Raw genomic sequence first — 11,715 nt, 5'->3', positions numbered from 1 at the left:
GTTAGTTATCTAACTTTAAGAGCACACTTATTATTTTTTTTAAATAAACTTTTTTATCTGTGACAATCATTACACTGATAATTACTGTTAGATCAGGATGTTGCATTATAATTGCCAATTACTTACTACCAAACCAATGTTCCTTCAGCAGAGACGTCAGTTTTTCAGTCCGTGAGGATGTTCTTTACAGCTATCAAATCTATTTCCTCATGATTGTGAAAATAATAATGCCCAATTCAGTGAGTGGATTTTTTCTATTTCTGAAAAGCGTTGTGCTCATGTTGTGTGATCCTCTGGTGTAAAATAACATTCTACTGGGCTCTAATGCCAGTACAGACACCACAATATGGTGAAGTTGTCAGCAAATTTGATAAAATCGTCTGAGGATGGTGACGCATCAGTGAGAGTCTAGTGACTGTGCACAATAGGTTTTCCATGTGTTCTGCAATCCTGCCTCTTTTCAGGTCAGGCAGGTCACATTGAGCATAGCATGTTCTCGTTTCGCTCTTTTTTTGGTTGCCTAGTCTTGTTGCTAGGGTTGCAGCTTTATCCATGCAATTATTGTTCTCCAAGCTCCTCCAGCAATTGCTCATACAGCTAAAAAAAAAAAACAAGGTAGAGAAAAGCTAAAGCATATTCTATTATAAATTACAAGGTGCTACACATAAATCTATAGTTCCAACAGCATATTCAGAAGGTAACCTCGTTTACTTAGTTTCACTTATCTGTTTTAGAAAAAAAAATAAAACAGAACATTTAAAATTGCAGTTGCTTTGGAGATTATTTTTAACCTTTTGTACCAGCATCCTCAAAGTGTAGCTGCAACATTAACTTGTTTTTGGTTTCAGTTGTTTTAATCTTTGTAATTTCTCTAACTGAATGTAGGGATAAGTTAGCTCTAGTGGTTACTTTGTTAATTTATGGGGATATTTACATTCCAGGAAAACATAAAGTCATGGAGAAATAATTAGTTCCTATACACTCAAGCCTGCTAAAAGAAAAATATTGAAAGAATGCCAGAGGGAGCTGAATACTGGGATGATGTCAAGGTGGCCTTCCAACCTTAAATACTTAGTGCTCATCACCAAAATAACAGTAAAAATATGTAAAAACCTGGTCAGCAATTCCTAAAGTGGTTTGATATTGTAGACCAGTCAAGATGTTTCCATTGACTATTGAGAAGAGTAATGAAAACATTTAAGTGGGTCTGGGGATGAGAAATTTTTGCCACTGAATAAATGAAATCAAAATGTTGGTTGGAAATGTTTAGGCACAGTGAGTTGGTAGGACTGCTGCCTGGCAGCAAGAAAGTCCAGGGTTCAGATCCTGACCTGTTTTTTTTCTGCTCAGAATCTGCATGTTTTCCTTGTGCATTTATGGGGTCTCTCCTCCGGGTAGAGACCCCGGGTACTTCCTCTAATAGTCCATAAACACGACTGCTACATGTGTGTCTGGGTGTAACCCACCTCTCAGCCAATGATTGCTGGATATGGGCACCCTTATGCTCCAAGAGTAAGTACGTGTAGATAACAGAAGGATGAAACTGTCTAATTTCTTGTGTGAGCTTTTACTACTGTAGTAGCATAGTAATGCATCTATTTTTTTTTTACACATCTGTGTTAATGTATGTGTGTGGAACTGCACAATATCATACATCTCCCATTGAGTTTAACCATGACCACACCTTTAACTTATCCACTTGCAACATCCATACCCTACCTGGAGGATTGCTATGGCAACAGGTTTCCAGTAGCGACAGGGTACTTCCGTGACCATGTTACTGTGGCGATGAGCGGCGCGTCAGGAGAGAGAGGGGCGTGAAAAAAAACACAAAAAAAACATCGCGGAGCAGTGAAGGGTGAGGTCTGCCGGGCTCAGTCAGCATAGACAGAAAAATAAAAACATACCCAGAGTCGGGCTTTGTTTTCTGCCATGAACTGAGGAGCCCCGCGGTCAGCCGGGACGCATCTGCTCGCTACTGCCTCTTGTTTAGGTGAAGGAAGCTGAAGGATACCGTCGCATCCACCGGAATGGAGACCTGCCGCTGACGGAGACTGTGGAGCTCCCCTGATAACAACAGGTTAGTGTTTGGACTCGGTCACTTTCTCCTGCATCTCCTACAGCTTCTACTGATACTGGAGGCATTTCAACGCGGTTTATCACCAAAAAATAGCAGATTTAAAGTGTGGCAGGTTTACCGGTGGCAGGAAAAGAAACGGAATTTGGACACGTTTCTAATTGCATGCACGTGCAGAGCGAGGAGCCCCGCTCTGCTGAAGCCGAAGGTGGTTTAATATTTTACAGCTGGATTATTACAACATGCTCGTAGATAAATAAAGAGCATTTTTGGCAATATTTAAATGGCGACATCACTATGCTGAGATTCTTGGAGATTTCTGCGCTGAATCAGTAAATCGGTGGGTGTGTCTACCTATTATCACACTTATGTTCCTTAAATTTAGATGTTTTAACAGCAAATTAGACCCCATTAGTATGAAAACGTTTGTTACTTTTATTTTTGGCTATTATTGGTGTCCCGTTAAGTCATTCTATGTGTTCATATTTGTCTTTGCATTTTTTGACAAAAAACAAAAAATAAAAAACCAATAAAACAAGACACGCAGCCATTTGAATGAAATTAGCCTATTCTTTTATAAATATAATATAAAACAATATGCATAAATGCTTTAAATCAGCATCGCAATGTATAAATGCAAAGTCTACTGAGAATAAAATTGTAATTTTAGTATATTATTAAAAATTAATATACCATGTCTGTTCATTTTTTTTAGTAGATTAATGATAAAAGACAAACAGAAATGACTTTTCTCAAAGCTTAGTGATTCTATTATCCTTTTCGTTTCCCCCTACACAAACGCCTTTTGAATTCTTTATAACCTTATTTATGGCAAACACAGACAGCGCCTGCAGCTTACATCAAGATTCCAAAAATAACCTGCTTGTTTTTCTAAATTTAGCTCCGTATTTCTGTCACATTGAGTCTAGACTAACATTTTTACCAGTCCTTGATTTGCTATTGAACTAAAATAACTCATCTTGGTGAATTGTTTCGAAAACCTGACATATAGTGTATTTGAATCTCTTTCATCCTGTGACTATTTTGGAAAATAGTCACATGAAGCATTTGCTGATGAGCAGAGACAGATAACGCTCCCCTTTTCAGACGTTTTCTCTCTTTTTTGAATTGTCACTGGGAGCTTAACCATTTGTTTACCCCCAAAAAAATGCCGTCAAGAAATGATCCCAAACTCGAAGTACTTAGTCATGGAGTCACTGATCAAATAAATGCTGCAAGGCTTTGAAGTGAATTACATAACCTTGTAACAAATAGCTGACTGGTTTCTGGCCTAAAGTGATAATACTCTGTAACCTGTCTGTGTCATTGGAGGACAAACCGATGATAATATGACAGTAAACACTGATGGAATACCAACTGGCGAATGGAAAACTACCTTGTTACTCACCATTTTTTCCTCAGTGACAGCAATGAATCTCTGTAGTCCAATATCATTTTTGAGCTTTAAGTGTGATGGATTACAGGCTGCTGATCAGTGAGGCAGGGCTGGGATTTTCTCAATCTGTGTCTCTCTTGTGAGTTGCAACCATCACCATCACCTTCACCCCCCCCCCGCTAAGGCAGGAGGAGACAGCTCCTCTTGTCACTTTGAGTTGTCTCATAACACATTCAGCGCTTCTCCCAAGTGATTGTCAGTGTCTGAGACAGCTCTTCATGCTTACTGAAGCATGTCCAAAGGACACAACCTAAAATAAAAAAAGGGGAAAAAAGATGGGAATTTTGGTTATGTAAACGTTACCCAGAAACATCTATACTGGCATGACATATCTCAAAACGACATGGAGGAGAAAAAGATCTAAGGATGTCACACTATATAATTAAACCCAACCAAAAACATTTTATTGTCATTTTATTCTTACAATCCTGAAACACCTCAACTGAATCCTTTATAGCTCAGCTTTGAGCTCTGCAACTTCACAATCTGATGCCTTGACATTAGCTTGTGTCACTTTAAGAGGCTCTTGTTCTTTCCGACACTCTGCCTTCGTACGTCTTCACAACTTTGCCTTTCCATTATGTCATTTACAATCATTCTGAGTTGAACTGAGAAAAAGTTTCTAAATGAGTTCAGCAGATGCACAGTTTCACCAGCTGTTTGCTAATTGCTGCTGCCACTAGTCTGGAGGAGCTTTGTGTAATTAGGTGGTATGACAAGTGTTTAGGCTTCCTACCACCACAGATTCAAAACAAATTCTCAAACATGCATGAAAGAATCAAAGTTTAGGTAACAAAATTCTATCATATCAATCATACAGCTAAGAAAAATTATTTTACATAATACCTCTTTCTATAAAGAACTACCAAAAAATTAAACAAACAAAATTGTTTATCATTATCATAATTTACCAGTCAGATACTAGATAATAAGCAATAAATAATAATAATAATAATAAAACTTATATATTTGGGTATTCCCTTACAAGGTTTTAATAAACAGTGTTTACAGATTCTCTTGCTTTACAGATAAATTCTGTTTTCAGCAACATTTTCTCTCCCGGGCCATTTTCTCAGATAGAGAAACAGCATCAAATGGAGCCACTTACTGTTTTAAAATTGATTGAATTACCCCGCATCGCCCATAGAAAAGGAAAACAGCTGTCTTCTCGTCAAAGTTTTTGTTTGACCCCATGCTGTTTGAACAAATGATTCACACAGCCGCCTGCCAAAATCACTAGGAGAAAAGAAATGTTGCGCTTGCCGTTACACCCACTTCTAGGCTTCAAGGTCAGTAGCAGTATACATAATCTAACCACATAAAAAGTGATTCTACATTATTATTCACATTGACTAAATATAAAAAAATCTACATAACCTCCAGGTGTAAAGTTAAACTAATGCAAAAATGACTCACAAATGCATTACTTTTAATATTCAGTAGAAATCATCCTCTGTGGTCTTCAAAAACAAAATACAAGCAACCTTACATCCGCTATATTAATTCATATCTAATTTAAAGTTGTATTACGGTGAAATCAGTAATTTTTCTTTACCCATGTCTATCTTCTGATTAGCAGTCAAATACAGTCTGGGTCGGTGGTTATGTAACAATATAAATGATGGATGTACCCCTTCATTTAAATCTGTAACTGATGCAGAAGAGGCTTAAAGGGATAATTTATTTTTTTTCATTGGACTTGTTTGAAGTGCTCGTGATTGGGCGTATGAGCCCAGGAGCAGTCAGAGCCGTCTCAGTTTGGATAAGAACAGAGGATTTGCAGTGATGAAACCAAGTGAGCAGTTCCTCAGAGTGAAAAACAGCTTGAACTTCTAAAATGTCACGGCTGTAAGAGAGAAAGGATAACACTTCCATACAATGCAGAACTGGTTTCTTTCTATAACTATGATAAAGAACTAGAGTTTTAACATGGCAAATGTTGTACTAACCACAAATATAAATGTTGAAGTTTTCACTCACTTTCATTTTCATATCTTAAAAAAATTTAAAATCAATCACAAATGACCTGAATAAAACATTTTATTTATTTAGATAAAACATTATCCAAAAAATTCCAATGTGAAAAGTAAATCCACCCGAAACCTAAACACAGGTTGTGTTATCCTTGGCAGCTAAAACAGTTTTTAAGTGTTTATGAATCTTTCACATCCCTTTACAGAACCTTTGGCCCAATTGCCATTACTGAATTGTTTTAAATGAGCAACATAGGTTGAAGTATTAAGTTTCTGTTTAATGCCACAACATCTCAAGAGGATTTAAGTCCAGATTTTAACTTATTATAACCACTCAGTTTGTGTTTTTATCATTTAGAAGTGGACTTACTGTGTGTTGCAGACCTTTGTCCTGCTGCTTGAACTTAAAGTAATAAATTGAATTTCCTTCAGAATATTTTGATACAGAGCAGAAATCATGGTTCTACTGTGGGACTTTGTGTAGGTTCTGAAGCATCAAATTATCACCTGATTGTTAACCTGTTTAGGTCCTTTTCCTGAACGGACCTAAATTTTTGGAAGGTGGGTGACCTTCCACAAAGGTTACTCACCTCCCAAAAAGTAACCAACAGAATACTTTCCTAAAAGTCTTGGACTTCATCAAGATTTCTTGTTGCTCATTGTGAACCCAGCCTTCATGTTCTTGTTAGTCGTGGTTTTCGCCTTTGAACATTCATCATAAACATTCAAAGACATTTATGATGCCTTCAAACTGAGTCAAGTGACCCCTGAAGTTGGAGTAATATTAAACTGTCCTTAGATCAGGGCATGGCTTGCTTTTTGAAATATTTTAACCAACTTTATGTTGTCATACAGTCTTTTTAAGTTATTTCTTAATTCAGAAAAAGTGGCTGTAAACCTCCCTTTATGTGGTTAATAACATTTAACTCCTCTTTGCAAAAACCGAGTTAAATGTTAACTCAGTTTTTAAACTGGTTATTGACATTATTCTGTCAATAGCCACATAAGTGACTGAATAATACAGTTATTCAGGAAGGTGATGTTTTTTTTCACTGCAGTTTTTCTCCCTTACATATGTGTGTCATTCTTTAAACTAATCAAGCTTACTAGGATATATAATCCAATTAAACATTTCCTTCAACTATCAACCTTATCACATATGAGTCATTCTATAATTGGAGATACATTTGATGTTCAGAGTCATTATTTTTGGCCTGCTTTCTTGAAATGTTTTCATTTTTTTTAATCTTAAAAAATTATTGATTATTTGTATGGATCACAACATGTCACTGTTCATAACATTAATATAATTACATTTAAACATGTTTTATATAGTTCCATAAACATAACTACTTGTTGTTCGAGATGGTCATGGCTTTTTATCCCCATTTTTGAAAATGATGGAAAAACAGATTTTTCAGGATTTTTTTTTTTTTTTTTTTTGTCTACAAAATAAATCTAAAGTTAAAGCAAAATGTCATTATTTCATCAGTAAAGGCAGAGAAAGAGGCACTGCTACTAAACAAACATTAGTATGGTAGCCCAAAGTCAAGTTTTGTGATAAAAGTTGCAGTAAATGAGCCAAAACCCATTAAAGATTTATATATCTATATTAGGTTTGCAGTATTTGACTCTGCAACTGTTCACTGCATCTGCTTGGTAATCTGTCCTTCATCCTCCTGCTGTAAACCTATCTGGAATCATGCTTCATTGATGCAACCTTGTCTGGGGAGAAATTCATTTTTCCTCATACCTGCCTATGCTCAAAAATAAATGTTTCTCCCGAATTTAAATTGCTGCTGCAGATATGCTGCATATCAGAGTAACTCACAGAGGACAGGGCGGAAAACGTTCACAATATCAAGCTGCATAATGATGCCAGTGACTTATCTACCTCCAGACCACATTGCCTCCAATAAATGTTGCATAACTAAAACTCCACATTGACAATTCAAACCCCCAGAGCTATTTAGATTTTTATGCTGAGTTGTTGTTATTCACTGATTAGGCTTTGTGGCTGGAGTTCCAAAAATAGACTCATCCAGGAGCAAATTCATTCTGGCCTGAGACTCTTTATGTCCATTTGTAAAGTCTGGGAGCTTATTTTTGCTTCTTTTTTTCTGGTTTTACTTGTTCAGCTGTCAAATTTCCAGGGACAGAATCTCTAACCTATCCATTTGGGTTTTCTCACAGGTTTTAACCCGTTGAGCTCAAATTTCACTCAGAAATCTTTCAACAAACGACAAAGCGCTGGAGCCGAGACGGTCAAGCATGGATGTGCCCAGGATGGCCGAGGGCCTCTTCAGCAGCACGCTGTCCTCGTCGGGAGGTGGCCACCATGTCCCCTCCTACCTGACGTTGGAGCAGAAGGCTGCCTTTGTCTTTGTGCTGCTGCTCTTCATCTTCCTGGCACTGCTCATCGTACGTTGCTTCCGCATCCTGCTCGATCCTTACCGCAGCATGCCCTCATCCAACTGGACAGACCACACTGAAAAGGACACCTTTGATTACCGCATTGTCTGAGGAGCCCAAACAAAATTAGACTGGATTGATACTTACAAAGCACTGCTGCCCTACGTTTGAATGACTGCTGATTCACTTGGAAAATTGACATTTTTCTGAAAAATTCTCCGAAGGTTCCAATTGATTATGAGATCAGTGATTGGTTGTGAAAAGAGTTTAACAGCTTCTCTCTGCCAAATAAGAAAGTTCTCAGTTATCACCGGATCCATAGTTTGAAGCGAATCTGTCAACCCGCACACTAAGATGATGAATAAGAACTCTTAAAGGTTCACTAGAAATAGGGACTCAATTTCTGAAACTAAGAGGCAAGTTGCCTTTGAATCGTTAAAACAAAGACTTTGGATTTTACTTAAACTTGTACTTTAAAGACTTGACTCGGACTTGGTTTAGGACTTACCTGAAACAACGTTTATCTCATGTAATTAGGATGAAAGTAGCCTATCAAGTGTAGATCAGCTGAATGTTTTCAACTTTGAAATTAAATATGAATCCATAGTTTTAATGGGGGAAAGACTCTATCCTATGAATTTTCAAAGTACATTTTTTTTAACATGTTGAATTTAATATTGCGGAAAAAATGTGAAATGTTCAAGGATAATGATTTGAATTCATAACTTAAAGAAGTTCTGTGTCTTAGGCAGATGGTTGCCATGGATCCAGTCAGAAAATTTCACTTTTAGTCATTATAAAATTAAGACTTGGCTCAGACTTGACCCACATGACTGATTTAGAAAAAAAAAAATAACTCGTGAACATCTCTATGGTTCACAATCGTTTTTCTCCGCCATCCGTTCTTTTGTGGACTACCTCACTCCTCCGTCTCATGTCTGAAGGTGTTTCCTCACAGTTCACACAGGGTCCAGTGTTTTTTGATATACAAGCCAGATAAATGGTGGCAGTGTTTACATCTGATCACATCTTAGAATTTTTATGGATAATGTAGACAATCAGTGTTTAAAGTAGTTTAGAAAAATGCAGTGTGACTTGTTTGGGTTGTTGAGGTCATTTTTTTTAAGAGTATTTTCTTAATTTGCAAAGAGGTCCAGAAGACTTTGTGTGATATGATCCATTCTGAGAGTAATCTGATTGCCTTATATCTTTATTAGATATATAAAAGTAATATATATATATATATATATATATATATATATATAGGGTCATAAAGCAGGTGTCACAATCAGAAAGAAGACATTTTTGGTTGAAAAGCTCCCTTTAATGCTTTGGAACGAATTGAACAGTCAGACGCCAGCAATGAGTTACTTACTGTTATGTGTGTGTGTGATAGGAAGAAAAAATTAACCTGTATGTGTCCCTTCAGAGTTTCATCGAGTTTAGATGTAAACAACCAACAGAGGTGTTGAAGTAAAAAAGAAAAAGAAAAAAACATTTACTGTGCTGTAATGTGTGCCTAACTTAAAATATGTTCTAGGGAAAAGAGAGAAAATGGGTTAATATTTTTTATTTATTTATTTATTTTTATGTGTGTCTGTGTTTATGAGTGGATGCATTTGTGTGTGACGGCCATTAAAAAAAATCTAAACAGCATTTTACTGCCTGCAGTTGGTATATTGACAGTTGGTATGCCAGATCTGCAGTGTTGATGTTGAAGATGATGAAGCATTTTCACATCCAACCCTTTACAAACTAATGTTGTGGCTCTTCCTTTGGGCAACTTTTCAACTGTGCGCCTTATAGTGTAGATTGTTTACAGTATCGTAGGTAGCAAACACACTGGAGACTTTATTGCAACAGTGTCTTTGCTCTTCACAGATGTCATATAACTTGTTAAAAAAATGACTGGAAAAAAAACTTTAAAAATCTCTGATCTTGTCCCTGGTTGGACACAAAGTGAGCTGTGATCCTTTTGATGAAATGTGATGTTCTCGTGGTTTGCTGTGGCCTTTTACTGCAAAATGCAGATGTTGCAATGTTGTGCTGAGGTGAGTTTCTCTGACTCTCTCTCTCTTTTGTTTTTGTTTTGTTTGTTTTTTTCCCTTGCACGTATATTCTGCAGAGTATGTCCATGCATGATAAATGGTGAAGTGCTTTAATCCTGATGTTGTAGTTGTGGGTCAGTTGCTCAAGCAGCCTTTTTTCTGTCTGTTCTGGAGCCTTTTGTTTCGATCTGTTTCTTTGCCTTGAGCTGCTCTTCTTTTTGTAATAAAAATGATCAGAGTCCACAACGAGCTGTTTTATGTCTTTTATTTGATCATGTTAATAAACCGGGATGTAAAAGTTGGTTTTGTTAAGAACAAACACCTGGAATGGGGTGACGAAATGGCTGTTTGAATCCTTCCTGACCTTTACAAGGCAGTATCTGCCCGAGGCTCACACACTCTTTTCCATTTTATCAGGGTTTGGCAGGGGTAGCCGGCAGGTGTCTCGATTGGTTTGCAATGAGACCAGACACTTCGTCTGGGTACGAACATGCACACAGAGCGGTCTCCAGGCTCCAGACCCAGGACCTCTCCTTTGAGCAAAAACTCTTCAGAAAAAATCTGCAGAATAATTTCCTCTCTCACAATCTGCATATGCTGATGTGCACACCTGCAAAGGCCCCTGCATCATTTCTTATATTATGTAAAACATAGTTTTTCTCCGCAAGAGAATTTGTGAATCTTTTAGGTTGCTTAGTAATTCTGCAGATATCACGCTTTCACCATTTCTTATTTATTTATTTTTTTCAAGGGAGAGCAGAGGAACAGATGTGGATCAGAATTTTAAGTAATGTGCAGCCTGTGCTTTTTGAATTGTTATGTAAGAGACAACATCTTTACTAAAGCCTCAGTGTTTTTAAAAGTCAGAATAGTGAAAGAAACATCATCAATAATTGATAACTGCTTGTACTGTGAAGTTAAAATTAAACATTTATTGTATGGTTACAAACACACCTTCTTTGACCTGCTGGTATCTGGCAGGAGGGGCCAGTTTGTTTTAAATAAGGAGTCATTTAAATACAGTTTATTTTATGATTCCAGTTCACAAAAAAATTAAACTGAAGGCAATTTATGAGACAAACTGGTTCTAACTGTATTTATCAGTCACATTGAATACAGGTTATAGTAACATACAATCAAATTCAGTTGACAATTTAATATAATTTTTTAACAATTATTTCAAACAGAGTGGCTTGGGTGTAGAACAGCTGGCTGCGTTTCCACTTTCCAGTTACTTCCTGGGGATAATCAGGAGGGTTGCGTCAGAAAGGGCATCCGACGCAAAACATCTGCTAATTCTGCAAACAGCTGTGAAAAGTGAGATTATGCTGAAAGGATAATAACAACCTCAGGAAGATTCCAGTAACATTGAGTCATTGAGTTTGCAGAAAATCCTGCTGGGCAAGAAACAGGCGACAGTAGAAAGCAAACACTTAATTTTAACAGGAATAAGTCTCCACCTGAACCAGGCTTAAGAGGAATTATCTGTCTTAGGGATAGCAGAAAATAAACACACTTGGAGTACTTTCTAAGCAGAAAACACCAGAGTACACAAATAAGACAATGCAGAAATACTTTCTATGGAAGGAAAAAGTAAATATAGCATCAAAGTAGTGGGACCTATAGCTCTGTTACTGGCTTAACCAGGGAATAAAATAAAACTATTCAAACTAAACAAATGCATTGAGCTAAGGAGATTTTCTATAGACAGAGCTGAAGTGCACAAAGTTGATGCGTCAAATCATTCAA

At 37.0% G+C, this 11,715-nt stretch overlaps 1 protein-coding gene across 1 annotated transcript; it reads left to right on the top strand.

The window, feature by feature from the left end:
* The first annotated feature begins 1,724 nt into the window (after nucleotides 1-1,724).
* LOC103129679 (cortexin-3-like) lies at nucleotides 1,725-10,209 on the top strand. The gene is made up of 2 exons (XM_007540853.2): nucleotides 1,725-2,080; nucleotides 7,700-10,209. Exon 2 carries the CDS (start codon nucleotides 7,778-7,780, stop codon nucleotides 8,027-8,029), a length of 252 nt encoding a protein of 83 aa, XP_007540915.1. The 5' UTR covers nucleotides 1,725-2,080; nucleotides 7,700-7,777; the 3' UTR covers nucleotides 8,030-10,209.
* The last annotated feature ends 1,506 nt before the right edge of the window (nucleotides 10,210-11,715 follow it).

Source organism: Poecilia formosa, unplaced genomic scaffold, assembly GCF_000485575.1.
Source record: "Poecilia formosa unplaced genomic scaffold, Poecilia_formosa-5.1.2 Scaffold567, whole genome shotgun sequence".
NCBI classification, from domain to species: Eukaryota; Metazoa; Chordata; class Actinopteri; order Cyprinodontiformes; family Poeciliidae; genus Poecilia; species Poecilia formosa.
The sequence above is the reverse complement of the archived record's forward strand: the minus strand, read 5'-3'. Positions and strand labels throughout refer to the sequence as shown.